At 47.7% G+C, this 24649-nt stretch overlaps 1 protein-coding gene across 4 annotated transcripts in view; it reads right to left on the bottom strand.

Annotated features, from left to right (window-relative positions):
• The window catches only part of Myo16 (myosin XVI), a 606187-nt gene that overhangs the window by 192549 nt on the left and 388989 nt on the right, over positions 1-24649 (bottom strand). For all 4 annotated transcript variants that reach the window (XM_047554578.1, XM_047554580.1, XM_047554577.1 and 1 more), the window contains exons 17-20: positions 7821-7932; positions 4666-4783; positions 3832-3903; positions 2943-3090 (exon numbers count right to left, since the gene is read on the bottom strand). In XM_047554578.1, the coding sequence (XP_047410534.1) occupies positions 2943-3090; positions 3832-3903; positions 4666-4783; positions 7821-7932 (450 nt within the window). The remainder of the gene's footprint in view (positions 1-2942; positions 3091-3831; positions 3904-4665; positions 4784-7820; positions 7933-24649) is intronic.

The following is a 24649-nucleotide window of genomic DNA, read 5'->3' on the forward strand; positions in this document are numbered from 1 at the left end:
GACAAGCGAGCTCTGGCAGTCCCTTCCTGGGCTCCCAGAGTGAGAGACGGCCTCTGCTCTTCATGCAGGATCGCCTGGCACTGTCCACTTCAGGGACAAGGGAATAGGCAAGCAAGTCAGCCTAACTCTAGGGGTGTGGCCAGAAGCAGCTGGTTCACGGTTCCAGCTGTCAACTCCAACATCTGGACTGCTATTTCACCCCTTCTGCTGTACTTCATGGAGTTATCTGCCAACTAAGATGCAGGGATGAAAACGGGCGCTGTCATTGCTCACACTCTGCGGAGCACAATGGGCAGGGCCCCCCCAGGAAGCTGCCCAGGACCAGGTGAGGGCCGGGTGAGGGAGACCCAGGGAGCACGTGAGGGGCGGACAACGTGCGGGCATGCAGGGCGTGGGACGTGCCCGCGGCACCCGAGGTTGCAGCGGTGTCTTACGGTGACGACACTCCCGTGCAGTTACAAGACAGGATCTCCTCTGTTTCAGAAAATGACAGCGTAGAAAAAGAAGCGTCTCCAAAATGACCGGCACACTGCCACTCTGGTTCTGAAGTGGGCGTCTCTGAGGGCAGAGAGCTGAGGGGGCGGCTGGCTCCTCCCAGGAGGTCCCAGCACCCCGGCTTCCTCAGCAGTAAGACACGCCATGTTTAGCCATTTAACAGGACGTGTCCTGAAGGTGATTTATATGCATACCCTTTGTGAACGACAAAGTTTTAAAGAAATAAAATACATTGTCCATGTGTTGCTTTCTTATTACTATTTTTATTATGCTTTTCTGCCTTCTTGGACTAACTCATTTTGAATTAGGCCTAATAGATAAGTGTTTGTTTGTTTTGATTCTTGAATCACTGAGACCCCTAAGTGTGGTCCTTGGACAGCAGCGGCTGGGCCAGGTGGCCCAGTCCGTAGAGGCCAGTACTGACGGCTACACAGGAGCCAAGGCCTGACGTGACAGGGCAGCCATTTACTCCTCTTAGTTAACTGGTCACCAGTGACACCTGGGCTACCCCCAGGGTTTCCCTTAGAAAGACAGCTACCTGGACTCTAGGGGAGAAGTAGAACCGCTCGACATGTAACGGATCATTCATTCTCCTGCTCTGCCGTCACCCAGGAAACGAGTCTGTCGTTTCAAGAGAGGACAGTTTTCCTCTCTGACTTCTCTTGCTTTCCCTTTGTTACTTGTTTGAATAGATCCTGTTTATGTTTAGTCTCTCTTGAAAATTTGCAAAGAAAAATGTAAAACATGTCTATACCATCAATTCCAACATGCCTGCCAACTTTAACCAAGAGGGTTAACATTTTTTAATTGATCACCTTTCTGACATGATTACAACATTTCAAGAGATTGATAAACAATGAAAGACTATAGTTATCCAAATTTTGAGACTTTCAGTGACTTAGGAAGTGGGCTTTTAAATTTGCAAACCCTCAAGCTTCCCACAAATCTCAGTGAGTTAGAAATATGGCAAATACAACCTTTCTGTGCGTTATTTGGGGATGTAGATCCAAGTTTGGGTGACCCTCAGAAGAAGCAGAAAGGGATATATAGGAGTCATGATTCCACACAGGAATCCCTCTTAGAAGTTACACCTAGCAGATGTTCCTCTACTTACAATGTCCCATTAATCCTTGTACGCATTCCTTTGTTTAGCAAAGAAAGTGGTCTTACCCCCACTGAAGGGAAACCATATTTTTCTCCATTTATATTTGCATCTTTGGAGGGGGTGTACACATGCCTGCGCTTGTTCAAATGTCTAGACCATGTGCAAACATTTCTAATTACATAAATGCAAGGCTCTGTAATATTTAAATATCAAATGGAAATTTTATGAACGTTTGTATGTACAGCTGAATTTATATAATAATTATGTATTAATTTCCCAATGACAACTTCAGCAAGGCTGCTAATAATTTTATGCAAGGTTCATTTGGTAAATTTAGCACATTGCTATCATTCTATGAATAATCATCCAGGAAAATCACGAATAACTGAAATAACAGCAAACTGCAGAGCCCTCATCATACAGAACACAAAGGTACTTCTGCTGAAATACAGATTATTCCACAACTACCCTAAAGCACAGTCCATGTATTGAATATGCTTATCAATGTGCAGTGGGATTTTAAATGTGCACGCTTTATTAAGAACCTAGTATCCCCTTGTCCTTGAAAACTTTTGAGATAACTACATTTACTTGAGAACTTTCCCATTAATACATCATAGTTTTAATGTTTTCCAAGAAACCTGTGAAGGCAGCAGTTTTCAGGAATTTGGTAAAGAAGCCTATGTGGACAAAAAGGAAATTCTCAGAAGGTTTCATTCAAAGACAAGCACACTGTGAAGACTGCTTAAAGTAATTCTCCTTTTAATTGTCTGCTCAAGGTCATTACCAGTGACAAGTATATAGCAAAGTTTTCCATTGACAAGATGCCATGGAAATCTATAATTTTTTAGGAGATCAAATGGCCTTGAAAAGCTTCTGCTTAAAGGTGATTAGGGGCATGAGCCAAGACGGTTACCTTGGAGACCCTTGTCAAATAGTCCAAGTAAGGAAAGGAGAGGGAGAGTTACACACACCACTGTGCTGGTTCTGAGAGGTGTGGCCGCTCAGCAACACCAGAGCTTCAGATATCCGAAGACAGTCGTCCTAGGTCCCTAAATGTTTATGCTTCCTGGTGCAAAAGGCCTGTGGACCTTCATTTCAGAGAGCGCCGGTGCGCTCTGTGCCTAGCAGGGGACTCAGTCATTCAACAGGAGGGTGGGTGGGAAGGCGGGCCCACACCTCTAAAGAGCAGTACTGACCCCTTCGAGGAAAGTGGGCTTCCTGGAAGGAGCTGCGTGGAGGGAGCCCAGCTCCTGGCACACTGTGCCAGGAAGCCCCTGTCAGAGCGGGCCCTGCAGCCTCCTGCGGCGGGGGCAGAGCCGGCGGCCACCCTGGTGCCTACCTTCTGCGCCCCTGCTCCTCTGGACTGTGCAGGCAGCAGTTCATGGTGTTCACCAGGAAGCCAAACAGGCGGCCATACAGAGACTTGGCCAGGAGGTCTCGGTAAAATTCAGCAATTTGTATAGTGTGCCGTCGTATTATCAGGTCTCCTAAAATAGAAAGAAGAGGAGGCTGAGGACAGGCCTTCCCTGGCCCAGGAGCCTCGGCCTCAGAGCCGTCACTCCATGGAAAGCCAAGACGCAGCCCAGGAAAGCAGGAGGTGAGGTCTGGTGGACAGGGAGGGAACACCCTGGCTCCCAGGCAGGAGGGTGGTCTCCTGGCCTGTGAGCTGAGGCCCAGGCAGCAGAGCTCCAGCCGGCCTCTGGGAGTCAGGTAGCGTGAGGTCCTCATCCCGCTTCCATTCACTAGCAACTTGCATTCAAAGCTATTTACGTTCTTTGAATCTTCTTTCCACATCTATTGTTAAAGGGGAAATGGTCATGCCCACCTCGTGATGATCTTTGAGAAGCAGTGGCAGCCTGCCCATACCCGTCAGTGCCCAGTGAGTGGCAACTGTGCTTGGCCCAGGAGGCGAGGGAATGGTGGTCCCCGCTCAGGAGGGTAGTGTGACCCCACAGGGGCCAGGTTCTGCATTTGACGGGGGTCAATCCTTTTGGACTAACAGCTTCATCTTTCTAAGCTGATGGATTGACCAGAAGGGGTGCCCAGTGGTTGAGGGGATCTCTCAGGAGCATAGGGTTTGCAGTGAAGTCATTTCCGGAGGCCAAACAGGCACTTGATTCACAGGAACAGCTTTACCCCGGGGGGTAAGCCAAGCTGAATTTGGTTTCCATGTTTCAAAGAAGACCACAAGTTGCACAAGATGAAAGTCTGAGTACAGAAAGCTCTACCTTTAAAATACTGGATGTCAGTAGTTAAGGCGGAGGCCAACTCGTCTGTGGACACTTGTAACATTCCAGCCACTGGAATTGAAACAGCATCATAAAACTCAAGTTAGTTTTATGTTTGATTCTCAGAGCATTTATTTATAGACATTAAGTACAGAACATCTTTACATAGATACATCAGAACACATGTGTATTAAAGAAAAGGAACTACGACTGCATTGTCAGATTCAACCAGAGAAACATCCTAAAATAATCAAAACGCATCTAGGTTCTTGTGGCTTTGTGCATTAAATCATAACAGGTCTGCGGTCTCCATGGTCTTCACAGTAGTAATGAATCAGATTTTCCATATTTACTAAATCTCTTTGACAGAGGTGAAGATAGACTCTTTGTATCGGTAGTTTTATGGTATTTTTAAAAAAGTGGGGATGACAAGCAAGGTTGTTTCAAAGAAGAGAGCATGCAAAGCTATTTCCCTTCTTTATCAAATTTCTGGCAAGATCTTTGAAGGGAAGTCATTATAAAGTGTTTAAAATATTTAGCTAGTTACATTTCCCCCAGATATGCTGGGTGTCATGGGGAGAGGCAGAGCACACTTAAGAACAATAAAAATTAAACTCAAGTAAGTGCGAAAGAATCGCAGCTGTTGGAAGAGAGCCCTGCAGCACACGCTGGCCATCACTGCCAGGGCCATTTAGGAAGCCAAGTAGATGCTCCCACACTGAGCCTGGCCCCAAAGGAAGGGCAGGCCACCAGGCTTTCTGTACTGTGTCTCCATCTACTGGCTGCTCTGTGAAACTGCATACCAGTGAGGTTCCTGCCCCCCACTCCACTGACCTTGTTCTAGAAGCTGGAGGTCAGACACAAAGGCAGAGTGGGCGTCCGTCAGCGTGGTGAACTGGATGTCTCCGAGGTGCAGTATCGCTGCTAGAATCGCAAACAGGTTCTCCACCTCCTGCACGGTTTACAAATAGAGAGGACCAGCAGTCCTGCTTAGAGAAAGACTGAAAGACAGACCCTTTAAAAACCTCAGAGGGTACAGAATGGGTGTGGCCCTGGGTCGTAGGTTGTCACTCCAGATTCTAAATGTTTGATAAAAGAACCACCAAGTTCTGCCTCAGATCAAGATCTCATGGTTCAATGCACATTTCCTCTAGATCAACGTTTCCATTCCCCAGACATGAGACAGTAAGAGTGCCAATCTGATAGAAATTGAGGGACCCCATAACGTCACACCCAAACATGGACGTTCTGTACTGAGGGCTGACCGGTGGGTGTCAATTGCCAGGCCAGACTTTACTAGGGTCCTCTAAGGCAGACACAGCAGAGACCAGCAGAGGCCAGCGGGCCCAGCTGGGCAGCACTGCGGCTGCCCCATTCAGGAGCCCACTCTGTGGAGGCCATTCCCTACCTCTCTCCCCTGTGACACAAACTGAGGTGGTGGTCACAGAATTTTTCACTTCTGTGAATAAACAGCTGTGCCTAGAGAACCAAGCGGTTTGTTGTCTTTCAAGGCATTTTAAGGAAAACCAGGGAACAGACGTGAGCCACAGCTGCCTGAGCAGGAGGCTCAGGAAGAAAGAGCATGCTGCCGAGGGGCGCTCTGCAGGAGGAAGGAAGGAGGCCTGGGGTTGGGGTAGGAAAGGCGTTGTGTGGCGAGAGTGGGAAATCGAGAAGGAGCTGCAGGCTAAAGGACTCTCCCCAGAGCGCCCAGTCTTTAGCATGATGCTACCAGCAGTGGAAGAGGCTGAGCCCCGGGGCGAGTGCCAGGGCCTCTTACGCTCTCCTTCCCTAACTCAGGAGTAAGCCTCCTGCCACTCCCACACGGAGGGCATCCCAAGAACAATCCCGTCTGACCTGTGCACACAGGTCAAAGCCTCGGTAACCCTGGGGCTCCGTGACTTTCTCCAGGATGCTCAGTGTTCATGGAAAGCCAGGATTTCTTCATCTTGAGCAGGAAGCATGGAGACAGGTGACCTTGATAATTTCCAGGTCTACCACTCTGTGACTGTGGCATTACTCCAAGGCACGTTTGCTAACCCTGAACTGTGACTCAGCTTCCAATTTAATTCATCTTGTTCATGGAACAGCATTTCCCTGCCTCTCAAACTCCCTGACCACTTCATGCCTTTCAACAATTCTGATAACTCTCATCACTGTTCTGGAGCCTGCAGGACAGACACCTCTGGATAAACAGACAAGAAGAATTCACGGTCCTCCGGGGTCTTACATTCAGGGTGGACACAGCTGTGGATGGGTATCATCTGCAGTGCACACCGTGAGGTGGTGAGCTCTGTGACAGGAAGAAATCAGGACCCCTGGGGGAGGGAGGTTGTTAGGTGGTACCTGTCGGCAGTGCGCAGTAAGAGTCCCCTGTGGCCACTAGGGACGCAGGGCGGAGGTGGAGCCATCTCTATGCACAATTCTCCTGGAACCATGGTCCCTGACAGGTTTTGATCCAGGGTGCTGCAGCCCAGAAGCACCTTCCTTTGACTGGCAAGGGACATTATCTGTCCCTCCTAAGTGGGATAACTGTCACATTCAAGTCACTTTAAAGGAGCAAGATGAAGGGGCGCATCTCATGCCTTTTGTTAAAATGCACCTATGTCTTCTGCCACAGAGGTTCTTAGATTCTCTATGAGCTACTTCAGCCAGCAGGTGTATTTTGCTAACCCTGCCTTTGAGGATCAATCACGGATTTTCAAAGCCCCGTTTCCAAGCAACTGGTATTCAGGTGGAATGGCTGCCTGCCCCTGTCCGTGCCCCCTTCCCCTGTAAGGGAGGGAGGGAAAACAAAAACAACAGCAGCAGCACCAGGACAGAACAGCGAAGTGGGTAGGGGCCAGGAAAAGGCCGAAGCAGACTGGAGAACCGGAGCAGAGGAGCCTGCAGGGCCCGACTCTGGCACCCCTGCAGGATCCCGCCAGGCCCAGACACCAGGAGCCTGTCTCTGAGGGGAGCAGGTGGGGCCAGGCCAGGGGCCCACCTGGATTCTCCAGGGTGCGTTCCTGGCCCTTCCCGTGTGCTCCCCCCACCCACGCCACCCATTAGCCACCGTGCTCAGGGAGAAACAAAGGCCCCTGGGAATGAACACATTGGCTTCAGAAAAATAGGTGGTATTTACATGGGTGGTGAAATCTGGGCTCGTGAACTGCCAGCATACCCCGGCGACCTATGCCAATCGTTTCTGCAGACTTGGCCAAAATCCAAAAGAGCATCCCGTGAGAGCATGCAGAAAACACACCAGGGAAAGAGAGGTCGGTGGGGCCACTGACCGTCTCCCTGAGGCCCAGCTCGCGTCACGTCTCTGACTCCCTAGATGAGAACCACTCAGTTCAGGGGCCACTAACCACACGCAGCTCTTTAAATTTAAGTTAATTAAAAGAAGGAATTACCTACAGTTCATTTCTTCACTTCTTTTACCTCACATCAAGCACCGCATAGCCACACAGGGCTCGCAGCCTCCATGCTGTGTGCCGGGATGGGGACACTGGCATGGATGCGGAAATGTCTGTCACGCAGCGGCAGGCTGCGGCTTTTCAGTGAACACTGGCAGATATTTGGTATTTAGAATACAGTTTTCTATTGCTTAAGAAGATATTTTATTAAAGTGCTTAGATTCTTTCTCAGTGATTCTGAACAGTGGACGGCTGCTCAGAACCATGGTGTTCGGGTAGGTCGGCAGACACGGTTGCTGGATCTGTTTGGGCACGTGGACAGGGCTGCTTGACCACCATCTTGATGGTGTGCCCTCTCCTGTCCTGCTCTGTGAGGTGGTCCTGCTCCACTGTTCCTGGCCCCCGCCCTCATCCCATCTCCTTTGTCTCCCGACCCTCTGAGAGAGCTCTCGGTGGGCAGAGGAGCTGTGCTATGCTAGGCCACTGGTGTCTACAGCAATACCTGGAACATAGCAAGGCTCAAGAAGTGTTTCTGAATGACCAACTGGATTGGTGGAGGTGGGTTCACTCTGTGAAACACACCATAGGACTTACCACGCTGCTGAAGCCAATGACATTCAGAGCTTGCTTCAAAACCGTGAACTTCTCCCTGTTTAGAGAACGCTCTGCTGTGGACACCTCTTCCCGTGTGGTCTGGTTCAAGTACCTGTTAGGATAAAGACACCGCATCAGGACTTGGCTTGGAGTCAGACTCTAGTGGTTAAAAGTCACTTCAGCCATATTTAGTCTCCATAATAATGGGAATCACCTGGACATTGTGTACTGGTGTGTTTACAAAGCTTGTAGTACATAATAGCACATGATGTTTCAGGAGAGGAGGAAATCTGCTCTTGCTGTTCCAGGACATAACTGTACTGTGGACCTGACTCTCACCTCAGCTGCACCTTCCTTGTGAAAGTAGAAAGTTCCAAGTACTCAGTGCATGTCACACAGAAATCGGGCAGATACTATCATAGCATTGTAATTAATATTAGCACTAAAAATACTTAACTTACACGAGCATAATTCTTCTTGTCAGTACCTTTTCATTACAAGGTATTTGATTAATTCATTGATTTATTCCTTTCATTCAACAAACACTCATGAATCCCCTGCAAACACAGGAAAGAGCAGGCAGCCGAGGGCTACGAGGAGGTACAGGAATCCTTCCTGGGACCCCCACCAGGAAGCACCACGTATACGGGGGCAAGAGAGACGGCTGTGGGAAAGGCGAGGAAGGAGCAATGCAGGAGCATGTAGGACGGCAGTGGTGCCCAGATGGGGACCAGGAGTAAAGGCTGTGGGAGGAGCAGCCTCCAGTCCCAAAGATCAGCACAGGAGCAGGACCGGCCAAGCACAGCAGCTGTAAGGCCGAGGGAATGATCAGCAAGCCGCGTGAAGACAGGCAGCGCTGGCGGAGCAAGGTGTGCTCAGGGAGCACAGATGTCTGAAGTGGCAGTCTGAGGGGAGATGACCAAGGGTTGCCAGGTCGGAGAAGTGGCCAGGGCTTCCTGCACCTTGCAGAAGGGTCTCAGGCATTTTCTGGAGGGTTGGGAACAGAGGAGAAGCACAACCAGCTTGGCGGGTCAGGAGTGTTCCTGCTCCTGGTGGGAGGTCGCCTGGGAGGAGAGGAGACAGCTGAGGGTAGCAGGTGATCCAGGAGTGACCAGCCCTGGTGAGCAGAGAGGGGAGCCAGGGGTACGGGCAGGAGGAGCCGCGGTCTGCGGACAGGGCGGACAGCAGGAACAGAGGGCGCTTTTCAAGTTTCTGTCTGGGGAAGCTGCTGGGATGGGGCCATTCAACCGGAGAGCACTCTCAAGTTGCAGGGTTTGTTTCTGGGAGAGAAATATCCCATGATTTGCATCAGTCATGTTGAAGTTCAAGCGCAAGAGGAGGCTGAAGATAGAACAGATGTAAGAACCTGGAGTCAGGAAAAGACTAGCCAATCTAATCTGGAACTCATCCTCACGCAGGGGATTAAAGCCACAGAAGTGGACAGTCGGGGAGGCACACGCGATCTCTGAGGAAACAGGCTGGTGGCTGGGGATGGGACAGGCCAGCGTGTGCACCCGCTGAGACGGAAGCGCGTGGACAAGGGAACAAGAGGCTGGACAAGGGAACAGCGGCAGGGGCTCCAGAAGGTGGCAGCTGCTGCCTCTGGGCAGAAAGTAAGCTGCCTTCCAGGTGTGCCAGGAAAAGGGGTCCACTCCATGGCCCAGGGCCACAGCTGCTGCGGGGACCGATGCTTCATGGCCTCCACTTACCCAGGAGGGACAGGCTGATGTTCGGCTGCCCGGGGCAGCTAGCTCGAGGGAGGTCGTGGGAACACAAGGCGTTTGCTGGAGAGAGGTGGAGGCCCGGCAGACCGAGCCGCAGGTGCCCAGCTTGGGAGGGGACCAGTGCAGGGGTGTCACTCTCCTGAGAGCCCCTCCCATGGCTCGCCCCAGGATGGGCAAGTTGGGTTTGGGCAGCAAAGTAAGAAGAGAGCACCAAGAGGGACGTCCGCCAGAAAGACGCTGGTCTGCCATGTCCTGATGGTGGGGTCCTTTCACCTGAAATCCACAGCTTCCAGCGACTAAGAGCCTTAATGGGAAGAAACGGCGAATGCTCCAGGTACTACTAGAGTATCTGTCTACACCCACTCTTACACACTCACACTTACAATTACCCTCACACACACACTCACACTCAGCCAACTCAAACCCTCACAGGCACTCACACACATGCATGCACACTCACACACATGCACTCACACTCACACATACACTCAGCCAATTCAAACCCTCACAAGTACTCTCACACATGCACACACACTCACACACATGCACTCACACTTTTACACACTCACACCTATGCTCACAATCACACTATGCATATACAGTTACACACCCACATGTACTCACACACATTCTCACAAACTCACACTCATAAACATGTCATGCATGTACATACCCACATGCTCATACACACTCACACCCACGCCTGCACACAAACTCACACACATACTTTCATGCATGCACATACACACACCCATACTTACATGCTGTCATGCACACACACAAACTCTCACAAATATACTCATGCACACACTCCAACACATATGTGCACACACACTCATGCACACACACTTGTGCACTCTCATACACCTGCACACTAATGCATACACACACTTGTACACACTCATACAAACTCACAAATACACATGCCCTCACATGCTCACACATGTGCACACCAACACCTTAACACACATAAGCACACAAACCCAAGCTCCCACATTGAGACTCATGCACACTCATACACTGACACAAATACACACTCATACACCCTGCTACACACATTCGCATTCATACACACTCAGACTATCACACACACACACATACTCATTCACAAATACTGATTCATGATCACACACATTCATACACGATCACACACTCACACAAGCACACTCACACAAAATCCACAAATCCACTATTACACTCAGAATCATATGCATATGTGCAAACTCACATTAAAACTTGCAGAAACAAACATCTGACACTCATGAAAACAAAACACAAACTTGCTCACAGATGCACACATACACCTACCCATGTTTGTACATTTACACACACACTGACGTGAGCACGTTACTTACACCCAAATTCACTCTCAAATACTCCTGCACAAATACTTGCGCACACACTGACACACAAACACCTGCAAGTCACACTTATATTAACACTCTCATTGACACAAACATGCACTCACATGCACACTCATGTGCACTCATCCACACTCCCACATTAATGTACTAACACACTCTATGTACACAATCCTGCACAAACCCAAACTCTCGCTCAATCACAAACAAGACATGCTTATACACAACACTCACACATATTCACACTCACACTCTCATTTTGCTCAAACACTAAAACACACTTGTGCGTATTCATAAACATTTGCAAACAAACTCACACACTGACACACACTCCCACACAGAAACAAATACATGCATACACACTCACACTCACTCACAAACTCATTCACGCATACAGTCATAATACTCACATGCACACTCACAGACACATGTGTGCACTCTCATTCACACACTCACAAACTATGCACAACCACACTCGCACATCTTGCACACACATCCACACACATGCCCACACACACTCACATTCTCACACTCACATACACTTGCTCTTACTCATACACTCACACTCATGCACACTCACACTCAATTACACACACACAGCAGTGATAACTGATGGGAGTGGAGCAGCTCTCCTGCCCCTACAGCTACCTACATCAGATTCTGAATGTTCTCTTCCTGAATGTTCTCCACATGGCCCGAGGTCACACCTTCACGAAAGTTATGCTTTCCCCATAGCAGCTTTCCACACCTCTGACTTCACAAAGTTTTCTTTCCCACTAACTGATCATTGTGTAGGTTAATGTCATATTGGGAGTGATCACTTGACATACTGCAAAGAACAACTGCCTCCTGTGATTGTAGAGTCAAATGTTCAAAAGGCCATTGTTTCTTTTAAATTTCGTAAGAAACAGCCAGCTAGCATGCTCCCTCCCGGGCTACCTCTGGTGTTGCTTCAAACTGCTCTGGCAGTTGTGGCAGAGGATCAGCAGTGGCTGTGCCCTGCTCTATGCCGGGCATGAGTACAGGGGCAGATGTGTTCCAGGTGATCTGGGAGAAGCAGCCACGTGAGGTCAATGCCTGCAATTACAGCCAGGTCTTAGGCATGAAATAGACTCGAAGGGAAACAGGCAAAACAGAGGGCTTGCCTGGTGGCAGGAAGGATGTTTTCATATGGGGTGTGAGCACCTTCCTCTGCAGCCAGAAAACTGGTTGGCATAGAGATGATTAAAAAAAAAAAAGTCTAATCCCAATAGCTCAGGAGGCTGAGGCAGGAGGATCACAAGTTCAAAGTCGGCCTCATCAACTTAGCAAGAAAAAAAATGAAAAAGGGCTGGGGAAGCAGCTCAATGGTTAAGTGCCCCTGCGTTCAATCCCTAATACAAAAAAAAACACGTTTTATACAAAGTTTACATTTTTTTCTGCTACTCATCAGAGATGATTTCAACTGAAACATTTCTTAATTATCAGCATAAAATTGTATTTTAAAATGTGCATGTCATGATGAAAAATTACATGTTACTGTTTGGGAGATTAAAGGCCCTAATTTCCCCCTTTAACATTATCCACCATAAAACTTTACATAAGGGCAGAGAAATACTGGGAAAATATTCTCGGAAAAATAATGAAACTGAGAATCAAGAGAGTTGATTCTTTCCAGAAACATTTCAACACTTATTTGATTATCTGAAAGATAGAGTAAACAGATTAAGAAGAAGTAGAGTAAAAACACCTTCACTTGTCTTCACGGTGATTTCGTGGGTACATGTAAGAGGCTGATGTGTTTCTGCATTCAGAATTCCAAACACACACAGCACAAGAGTGCTTCCCGGAGCGACTCCTGAGTACACCGGTAACTTAGTTAACGTGCCCTAACCTCAATGAAGCTCTCCATCAAACAACCAAGCCAAGCGAAATAAAGGAACATTCTGGGAAACAAATGCTACTAGCAATGGAAAATATCTTATGCCAAAAAATACTCCCTTTTATCTTACTCTCAGGTAAACTAATAAATAGAATAAAGGAAAAGACCAAAGCTCTCACTTGATGGCTTTGTCCCAGGAAGCACCTGAATGCTGAAAGTCACGTGTGCCGTGTTACAAGGGCCTCTGAGATTTCCTGGCACTCCAAGGAAGGCAGGATGGTGCGGGTTATGGTCAGAGGCTTCCTGGAGACCAGCTATGACGGCCTCATGCCATTAAACCATCACAGTGAGGCAGACCACCCTCCAGAACTCTAGCAGGAGTTTCATGTGACCCAGGGTTTCCATTTTGCTCACCTATGGTCCCAAGATGTATTCAAACTTTAAGACTCAATGTTCCAAGTCTTCTGTTATTTGTGAATTTGTCTCACACCTACAGCATAAACATCTGCATTTTAATCATCTCCTCTTAATTCATACGTGACAAGAAACACTACTATCTTGGAAACAGAGATACCTCAATGTCCAGAGTCAGAAATTTCAGAACTGGTCACTATTAAGGGTGTCTGTTGCTTTCTTTTGATAACATTGGCCAACTGAGGGGATGCTCTAGATGTTTCTGCTGTGGGGTGAAGGATTAGCACACAAGCTGTATATGGATAAAAACTGAGGACTGATTCTGACCGTTTGACTAATTGTACTCTGAGAGAACAGTGGTGGGAGCTAATATCCATTGATACTTAAGTTCCAAGTTCTCCTCTGGGTGTTGGGGACACTGTCCTGGGTTTCACAGTGATGCTCAAAGGCAGTTATCATCTCACCTGTCCAACCTAAGGTCACAAAGCTCCTGATCGCAACCAGCACACACCCTTCCTGACCCCACAGCCTCCCAGGCTCAGTCACAAGGTTCCTGTGGGGACAGGGCTGGGGAGGGGGCTACAGCAAGGACCTGTTGCTCCTCTCTGCCGAGGGTCAGCACCTGCTGCAGAAAAACCATGGAAATCACTAGGGAGACTCGACAGTCCAGTTCTACACGAATTTAGTGACACTGCTGTCAAGGACACGGTCATGTATTTTAATAAGTGAAAAGAAGGTCCCAACCTTAAATGTTCGCTTCATTTGGTGACTGAAAGAAGACCTGTGACGTCATCTCACCCAGAGAACTGTGAACCCTAATCATTTATTTATTTTTGTTCATTTTTTCTCTCCAAATGTCAATGGCACCATCATTAATCCTTGAGGTAAATTCTAGAAAAAAAATTCTGTGTTCTTAAAGTGACAAATGACATAAAAATCCTAATTGGTATAAAAAGTGTCACTTGATAATGTGTGTGTTAAGCAGGTGTTTAATATGCAGGGATATAGTGGGAAAACAAAAGAGGAGGAAAGAAAGGAAGGGAGGGAAAGAAAGAAGAGGGAGAGAAGAAGGAAGGAAGCCGGCCCTGTGGAGGGAGCCAACCCACCCCTGAGGTCAGCCCCTCGAGGTGCCTGTCATGCAGACCCCAGAACTACCCAGGTCTCTGCTACTTCCGTGACTTGCACACAGTGGTACTGCCTCTCAGTCTACCTAAGTCACAGAGCTCGGGTGTTTGTGTCTTTCCATGAACTAGTTAAGAGTCCCAAGAAAACCCACAAAGTGCACATCATCATGTTTTTTATTTTCTTTTATCTTTTCCATATTAATAAATTCTTCTAAAAAGCCAATGAATGTTACATATAACCAGAAATAAAAAGACTTATAAAACTATAGATTTTACAGAAATGGGAACATAACTCCTTGGAGACGCTTTGCACTTGTCAAAAATTAGTTGGGCAATATTGTGTGAGTCCATTTCTGCAGTCTCTGTCCTGCCCCCCGTGTGTGGGTTTCTCTGCCTATCAATACCATGCAATTAGCATTGCTGTAGCCACATATGTCTTAACATGGGTAGATTGAGTCCTGTGATTTTATTCTTCTTTCAATATTATGTTAGCTACTCTAGACCTGTGTCTTTACACATAAATTTTAGAATAAGTTTATTTATATATCTTAACATTGTGAAGATTTCAATAGGAATGGTATTGACTCTACAAATTATCTTGGGGATACAGACATTGTTGCTATATTGTCTTCCAATCCATGAACATGGTATGCCTCTTTGATTTTACTCATTGGTATTTTATAATTTCCAGCATACAAACCCTGTAAGTATGTTGCTAAGTGTATATCTGAACAGTTCACTTTCCTGGAGGAACTGGGAGGGGCTTAATGTTTTTAAGTTTGATCTCCATTAAGTTCAATGCTAATTTATAGTAGTTAATATGTAGAGTTGATTCTGTGCATTTGGTTTGTCTCCTTGGACCTATTGAACTCCCTTATTAGTTTTCGGTGATTTTGTGTTGTTTTCTCAGGTTCTTACTCCCTTTTCTCACAAAACCTGATGGTGCTTTCCTTCCATTAAGTTCATAAATGTAATTCTTATAGATTAATAGGGAAAAGATGAACACCTTCATCCAACATTCCTTCTTGCTGTCTCTTCCAGGAAAAGAAATAGAGATGAATACATGTTAAAATTGTGAGAAATTTCTACTTAGGCATCCAAGCAGAAAATGTTTTCATTACAAGTTAAATTTCCTTAAACTTTGCCAGTAACTACAACTGTTGACCATGTGCTATTTATGATCGGCTATTCCATTTTTTTAAAAGTCCAGTTTGTTCGCTGTCCTGACAATAAAGGGCATGCTGGTGATGTCCTATACAGGTCAGTTACATAGCCAAAATAATGTCCATGTGCATGTGGGCTGTGTATTTGTGTGTGTGTGTCTTTTGCTTTGTGGTGAACTTAAACAGGTCCTGGAATAAGTTTCTTATGCTTCCTGAGAACATATGGGTAGAGTTGATAAATCACATTAAGCCATGCAGTAAATCACAGGAGAGTTTCCCCTGGTTAACTGAAGAGTTCACACTGGGAATGTCTTTCAGGATACACTGTGTAGAAGAGCAAATTAAAATGCTACTGCTCAGCCTGTGGCACCCTCTGAGGACTTGGAATTCAGGATAGCAATGATCTGATGTGAATATCAAGCACAAACAGTGATCGTTTGCAAAAAACACCACCATTGAATTTCAAGACCTGTGTGCTCCCTCTGCCCACACCTACTATCTCAAGGTGGTACTGGGCACATTAAAACAGCAGTCATCTGCGCACTCAGAGGGTGCTGTTGTTCAGTCTGTGTGTGTATCCACCGTCCACAGGGACTGCAGACTCAAACGGAAATAAAAGATCACACTACTCATTCAAAAACAGACTTGCACAGCCTGTTTTTGCTATCTTTGCAGTACTTTCATTCTGCCCTGTGAATACAAAAGCACAATGTCGTCTCCACTGTGGCAAAGCTGCCTCTTGCTGGATGTCTCACGTGCAAGCAGAAAGGAGGCAAGGCCAAGCAAGACACCAGCCAGAGGCCAGCACAGAGCGCTAAGCCCACAGCAGGGCACAGCCTTGATCCCACACCCCACCATGCTCCTCAAGAGGAAGTTCTTTTCTTATTGTTTTCCAGTTATCTGTAACATATTGAACTGATTCCGTATCCCTTCCAGTGGAACATCAATACGACTTTATTAACCACGGGTTTAGATGCATAAACCTCCATTAATGAAAATATTGGTCTATTAGCATGTTCGGTTTTGTTTGGAAAAAGAATGCCCTGTCAGTGGTCCTAAGGAAAAGAAGGGACTCACTCAGTAAACTACACATTCGGAAAGAGGTAAGGGCTGGTGACATTTCCAGGAGAGTTTATGCACGTTTTCCCATCAGTCAGACTATTTCTTCAAAACATCTGGTGAAGCCAGTTCTCAACTCTCCATCAGGCGAATGGTGACTGTTAGGGTCAATTATGTTTCTTAAAAGTGAGTGACAGGGCGACCTCTGGCGGACGGGGGATGTGTGGCCACGCTCTCTGGCCCTGAACAAGGTGGGGGGCTGAAGCCTGGTGTGCTCTACGTCCAGCAATGGTCCCTTCTGCCAGAGGAAGGGTCCTGCTTCCCCCTCATGGAGTCTCTCACAAAGAGCTGCCAATACTTAGGGGAGTGGCCAGTGGAAAGGAGAAGGAGCAGGCTCTGCTCAGAATCTGTGGACTGACCTGGCCTTGATGATGGGGGGCCCCTTAACAAGTCTAGGCCTGGGGTGGGGGAGCTACCTCCATCCGCCCAGCGGGGGAGGGCTGAGTGACCAGTTCACACCAGGTCACTCTCAGGCTCTGCTTTTGAGAATGTGGACAGCAGGTTGTGGCCGGCAGGCATGCTGCCCTCCTCAGAGGCCACAGCCTTCAGTGACAATTGTAGGGCACGTCCGAGACACTGAGGAAGGACTGGCCCCCACACCCCGACATCCTGCACTCGGGCTGAGGCTGCCGTCAGTGTGGGGACTTCGGCAGTGTGTAGAAATCACAGGGTATTGGACTCACTTCCAGATGGGCACCTCTCGGGCTGTATTGCTGAAGAGTGTCATCTGGACACACCCCGGAAGGCGCCGCAAGTGTTTCTGGACTAGTGCTGCGTGAAAGGTTCCCTGCTGATGGATACCCACAAACACAGCCAGTTCCTTCTATTTCTTTTGTACTGGGGCCTGGAGATTGAACCCAGGGGTGCTTTGCCACTGAGATACACCCCAGGCCTTTTTTATTTTTTCTCATTTTTTTCTTTTGAGACAGGTTCTCTCTAAGTTGCAGAGATTGGCCTCCCAGTTGCGATCCCCCTGCCTCGGCCTCCCGAGTCACTGTGATCACAGGTGTGCTCCACAGCACCTGGCTCAAACAACCTGTTTCAACAGGGTGTGTCCAAAGAATTTTATTTTCCTTTCAAAACATTCTGTTATCTACCCTGTTTCCCTCTCCTTTATTTCAATTTCATCAAACTGAATACCCACGATCAATGTGCAAATTTCTTTCTTCAGCTGCACTGGGTGGAAATTACCTGAAGGGGCTAGTCTTCATTCTCTGTGACCTGGGAGTCACCTCCCTCTGGGTCCCCCTGCAGCAGGTCCGGCCTCCTGACCTCATAGCAGCACCCACAGCTTCTGATCTTCTCACCTGCGTCCACCCACACCCACCCACACACTCCAGGAGCCTCAGTCCTGGCCATGTGCTGTGCCTTTAGATCAGAATCACTTCTACATTAAAGAAAATCTGCAGGAAAGACCAAGCACACCACCAAAAGGTCACTGTATGTTTACGATGAAAAATTATCTGGAAGTCACAAATTCTGAAAACTTAGTATCAGGAAATGTCAGAATGATGTGCCTCAGATTAATGAGATGTTCTAATTTTGAGATTTTAAAATGTGAAATCTGTGCAAGTTGAAGAAGTCATCAGTCACTCAGAAAGGTTCTGGATTGCAGAAAAATATTTAAGACCTGTTTTACAAAAGATGGATTTGGAATCCTCAAGACCAGTAGGCTGAACACATATTTCAACTCTGAAGAACAAATTAACAGTGCTTAAAACTGCTCCTCACATACTCCTGAAACGAATCAATATTCTGACATACTTAGAGAATAGAATGATTTTCTGGCCAGAGACTGAGTTACCCAATGACTATTAGTACCACTATTACTCAACATAACTTATTTTTAAATTTGTTCTGATTAGTTATAATGACAGTGGAATGCATTTCAATTCATTGTACATGAATGGAGCACAACTTTTCACTTCTCTGGTTGTACACTACGTAGAGTCACATCATTCATGCATGTACCTAGGGTAATGATGTTCATCTTTCCCACCCCCACGTCCCCTCCCTTCTCCTCACTCCCTTCTGCCCAATCCAAATATCCTCCATTCTTCCCTTGCCGCTCACCCCCAAGTATGGATCAGCATCCTCATAACAGAGAAAACATTTGGGCTTTGGTTTTTTGGGATTGGCTTATTTCACTTAGCATGATATTCTCTAACTCCATCCATTTACCTGTAAATGCCAAAATTTTATTCTCCTTTAAGGCTGAGTAATATTTCATTGTGTATATACCTCAGTTTCTTTATCCTTTCATCTGTTGAAGGGCACCTAGGTTGGTTCCGCAGTTTAGCTGTTGTGAATTGAGCTGCTGTAAACATTGATGTGGCTGTGTCACTGTAGTGTGCTGATTTTAAGTAGTTTGTGTATAAACCAAGGAGTGGGATAGCTGGGTCAAATGGTGGTTCCATTCCATGTTTTCTGAGGAGTCTCCATACTGCTTTCCAGGGTCAACACAACTCTTATTTAGAAAACGACTGTAGTTTCCTAAACCAATTCCAATTATTAAAGATTTTAATAATATAAAATTATAAAGAAAGTAGCCTTAAGCTCAGATGTACCTTCTATGTCAAATTTATTTTCAATTTTCAAATGTGTGAGACAATATTTATGTCCTTAGAAATCCGATAAATGGATCCATGGTCCTGGTCCTGTGGACTCTTTAGACATTGTAACAACCCCCAATGGCGTCTTTACTCCAACTTTCTGCTTCTTGTAACTTCAATATTTACAGTTAGGGCACCAGAGACTTCAGAGATAGCAATGAATCTCAGCTGTTCTGAAAACAGCAGCTTCTACAATCACCGAGTTTTGAATAAGTAGCTATTTACTTTCGATGTCTCAGGGAATCTAAAACTGAAAGGGGGATTAAGTTACACGAAGGAGGGGAAGAGCCCAGGGCAGCAGTCTTCCCATCAAGTACCACTGCGAGGGCCCATGTCACCTGCCTGCCTCCTGCACGTGAGCAGGTGATGTCCTGGGAAATTGTGTTGAGGACTCTTGTCACCTGTGAGGCTCCTGTCCCCCACACCACTCAGAGCAAGGTCTCGATGCAGTGGCTGGAGGGAGGAGCCTGCAGGAGCGTGATGGACAGCAGGCAGGGGCCCCCGGGGCTGTGTGCTGATTGTTCTGGCTCAGAGCCTTGGTCAGCTGATTCACTACCAGTGACCAGCCTCCACATCCATCTCACTTGCCACAGTCTCCATCCTCAGATGGGAAACCTCCATCCGCTGGAATTGAAATCCGCTCGGTGGAATCAGGCACACATTTCAGCCAAAGTGGACACCAGATCCATTTCAGAACGCCAGAGAACGTGGACATTTGCATGTCCATGGTGTCACACATAAACAGCTGCACTGCACCTGCAAGGGCCCAGGCCGGGCGCTGAAGGCTGAACCCTGCACTGTGCCACTCGGCACTTCCCCGCGCAGCACGCGCACTGCGTCAGGACGCAGGCGGACTCAGCGCTGGGAGTCGTGCTTCATCAGCTCTTTCCTCCCCACCCTGCACGGCTTCTGTCTGCCCATGGGAATCGATGAATACGCTTTTGTAAACCTGCTCTTTGGGGACAGCATACTTATTTCTTTCATTGTCTGGACATACTTAACGTGATAGGAAATAAGTCGTTCCACTTTTTCCTTAGTCTATAACTCTATTATAAATGCTTAATTCAATGCCACTCATGCTTCCCTAGCAGGTGGAAGGCCTGAATAAAGCAGGTTCTGCCTTCCTGCTACTCACTGCTAGGGAGATTTTAAACAAAAGTTCTGATGATGGAAATTGCTAGAAAAGAGGTGAGAAGTCTACACTGCTTGTGTGAATCGGAGACTTACTAAGAGAAGCTGGAGCAGAGGTATGCTCCAGAGAAACACTGCTTCGTGTTTTTGTTGTTACATACTGTTCAATTTTCAGAAGGACAGCTTCAGTCAAGAAATAAAAACTACCCAGTTTCTGTATGTGCCAAGAATTGTGCTTAGTGGGCATTCGAAAATGAATGAGGCAGAGGACTCGTCCAGAGAATGAGATCAAAGATGTCAGCCAGAAAGATGCAGTGAGGCACAAAGACAAAATATATTATGTAGGATGTATGCATAGAATACATAAGATTAGTACTACGTTGAATAGGAATATACAGAACAGCAACGATTATTCAATTAAGTCCAAGAAGGCAAATCAAGATTTAAAATGTGTTTTGGTTGATTTAAATTCTGAAATGCCAGAGTGCATTCGATAGCAATCATCTTCAATAGAAGCACCACGTTCAGCTGCAGGGCAATGAAATGCTAAGCATTCTGCAATGCGCTTACTTCCATCAGCACTTTTCTTAGGGTTTTATAATCCCGGGGATGCTGCACACATTAAAGACAATCCCTTGTCTGAGGAAGGTGAACTTAGGAGTCATGCAGATGCTTAGAGCAAAGGTGCTTATAATAATCAGTACATTATGTGAGGCAGAGAAAAATAGCCAAATAATAGTATTACTACTTGAAATAATGAAGGAGGAATTATAAATCAAACCCGCGGTCACAGAAGAGAGGCGGGCATTCTGCCGCCTACCTCCCTGGTGTTCACTGGGAGCAGGACTAGACACACTGCAAGCCCACGGCATGGGTTTATGTTCCTGTTATGCCCATTAACTGACAGACAGCTTCCTGTGAGTATGCAAAACCAAACTGACCTGTGAGTATTTAAGAAAACTCAGTAAAGTAAATACAGTGGAACAGCCTGCTTTGAGTCGAGGAGGAAGATGTGACTGGTGAAACCAAAGCAATAGGACATGAGTGTGGATTTTGAAGTGATTTGAACTGCAGAAGGCTGTCACATCAATTCCTAAAGAGAAAGGGCGGTCCGTCAGGTAAATCAGTGCTTAGGGATCAGCCCTCAAGGAAACTGAAGAGCCTGCCAGCAAGCACGGCCAGGCTGTGATCACAGGGTCCTCCTCCACTCCAGAATGCCTCCGGCAAAGCTGGCATGGGGTAGGCCCCAACGACAGGTCTGCGGTGACATTGGCCAGCCATCCCCAGGTCCTACCTCCTGCCATTGACGGTGACCTTTCCTGCTGGGCTCCTTTCCACTGGACACAGATTCGCCCTCCTCAGGTCCCACCCAGACTTGAGGAAGCAGGTGCACCCTGAGCCTCCTGCAGCCCACAGCCCACGCTGGGCACCAGGCAAGCTTCCTGGCACAGAATGAGACAGGGAGGGGTCCAAGTTCAGCAGAACATACTAAAACAATTCTTCTTATGAAAAATAGGATGCAGTCTATTGTGTGACGTGGGTGAAAATATCTGAATTTCACGCTGCAGAACTGCTCTGTGATATCACAATCCTGTCCCCTGACCTTCTCCATCACTTACAAGCACTCGCTGCTGTTCTTAGTATTGGGGGCTTCATTTTCTTTTTAATGCACTTTTCAAAATTATCAGCAAGCAGGAACTTTGTTGTGAGTTTTCAGGTTCAACACATGAATTCTTTTACTGAGCGGATACATTTGATGGGAGAGAGAATTGAGAGGAGTAACCCATCATCATCCCGTGATGTTCTCTGAACTGTGAAACAGTAAACAGCTGAGACACTGCAATGTGCCCAGGACAAGCTGTCCCATGCCCTGTGCCAAGAGGCCGCACAGGTACCACGCAGACCTGGGCACGTTGTGGGTCGTTGGCAACAGCAGAACCAAGCCCAGGCGGGCAAGGTCACCCAGTGCCCCCTGCCGATGCTGATATCATGTGTACTTTATCTCAGATGAAAGTTTTAGCTTAGTCTACCTAAAGCCTAAAGCTCTGGAGTAGCCATTTCTAATGATATTCCCTAAATAAGCAGAGAAGTGTCTAGTGTTAAAATTTGTCAAAATATGTAGCTGTAATGAAATTTAGTGAGGTCCATTCAAGGATGCTTTTATGTCGTGTTTTACTGCTTTAGTGACTACTGATATCTATCTCTATCTCTGTCTCTGTCTCTCTCTTACACACACACACACACACACACACACACACACACACATACACACACACTTCCAAGTGGTTTATCTACATTAATAGATAGTTCAGATATTTCAAACGACCTAAGACCACTCTTAATTCTGGATTTATACCGAAGAGAAATAATCTCTTCATTGCTTCAAATAAGATAGACCCCCTCTTCTGTAACCATGTAGACAGATCAACTGAAAACACATCTCTCCTCAGGAGAGCCAGCACCTCAGGAAAAAGGAACAGTCCCATCTGCCTGGGGGCACCTGCCACCTGACCCTCAGGGCTTACAAGGCCTTTGGCTTATTCTCCTGGGCAAGAGTCTCTGCTTAAGGGCAACATGGGAAGGAAAGCATGTTGCACAGGCTGCAGCTTCGGGAGGAGAACAATTCCCAGGAGGAGGACCCAAGCAAGAGAGAGAGCGCATGAAGGTTCCCCCACCCTAGCGCACTCTCCAGACAGGACCCCAGAGAGTCCCCCGGTGTGTGGGGACCTGCTGTTTTCTGAGACAGGGAAGACGGGGGCACTAGATCTGCTGTGCAGAAGCAAGATGATCTCCAGGAAGCTAGAGAAAGTCACGGTACCAACTAGGCGGCAGTTTTTCTTGCTTTGGCTGTAAATGATCTCATATCCACCCTCCAGCTCCAGTCCCGCCATGGTGGGTTCAAGGCCATCCAGTGGGTAAGTGTTCAGCTCAGAGACACTGCCCCACCTCTCCTGCACAGCCAGAGCCTGGCCTTGACCCTACTCATCTCTCCGTGTCCTTGCCTGGCTGCCCGGGGCCACTCCCGAAAGCAAGCCCAAGGCAGTGACTTCACTGTTTTAAAAGATGAGTTTTGAGGATGAGCTGCCACCGCAGAGCCGGCGCCCATGGACCTTTCCTGAGGGTCAGGGGAAGGAATGTGTCCTGCTCGAAACTTCCCTAACGGGCCCTCTAGCCCCTGGGTGGCTCTGGCCAAGGCTTCCCGCCACCCTCCGAAGGACAGCACTCCTCACTCTGAACAGCACAAGGCAGGAGCCAAACCCCAGCCGCTCTGCTCCTGCAGACAAGCACAGCTCCTCCCTGGGGGAAGCCAGCATCTTTAGCCTCCTCGGGACACAGCCCAGCGCGATGCCTCAGAGCACGAGGCCACGAGCTGGCTGATGTGAGTTAAGAAGTTAAATAGAGAGCTCAGGGGTGACAGCCTGACAAAACCCAGGCGGGCGTGGGTCATGTACTGCTGGGCCGCAGAGCAGCCCACTGCCCCACTGGATCATGCCTGTTCTCTTCTTCTGTGCAACACGGAGACGGAAGATGTTCAACTGGAAGCACAGAGACTGGGCAAAGGAACACACAGCTCTTGCAAATCAGCAGGAGTCACTCAGACTCCCTTTCCGTGGGCGATTTTTCTGACTTTCCTTGCTTGCTGACCACTGCTGTGGGCTGCATGAGCGGTCTCCCAACCTCACAGAGGTTCTCCTGAGTCAACTCGGATCCAGTAGCCCACAGGGTGAGGGCGACTCTTCCAAGCACCCATCAGTGATGATGGGTCAGCAGCTTTGATTTGCAAAGAGGAAACTGTTTTGTGCGGTAAGGAGGCAGGAGGCACCAGCTACGTCCCTCTGACTCAGGAAAGCACAGCTCTGCTCTTTGGAGTCCCATTTAGACCGGCACCACTGGAAGGAGCCGCTGGGAAGGAGCAGCGCTCTGCCAGCCTCAGCCCTTTAGCCAGCATTTCCATGGCGCAGTTCCTCAGGATGTTCCTTGCATCTTGCGTGGAGGGCTCTCTGGGCAGATGGACGCAGCCCGACAGCCTGTCCAAGTGAATCTCTTGAGGGCGCAAACATGGGTCACCCTGCCCCTGCCCTGAACTGATGGAGGAGGACGCCAGAGCCCCTTGTTTTATCCAAGATTCCGTGGGGCCCTTCCCGTGGCCAAAGCAGCTCAATAATAAGAGACATCAGTATTGGAACAACAACAACAAAATCTAGTGAATGACCTGGAACCCTGTGTGACGGTGCCAATACTTAGGTCTCTGAATCACGTACACAAATGCTGACTGGGGAAGACCTGGCATGGGACTCATTCAACAACAGGCATGCCCGC

Source organism: Sciurus carolinensis, chromosome 5 (genome assembly GCF_902686445.1).
Source record: "Sciurus carolinensis chromosome 5, mSciCar1.2, whole genome shotgun sequence".
Taxonomy (NCBI): Eukaryota; Metazoa; Chordata; class Mammalia; order Rodentia; family Sciuridae; genus Sciurus; species Sciurus carolinensis.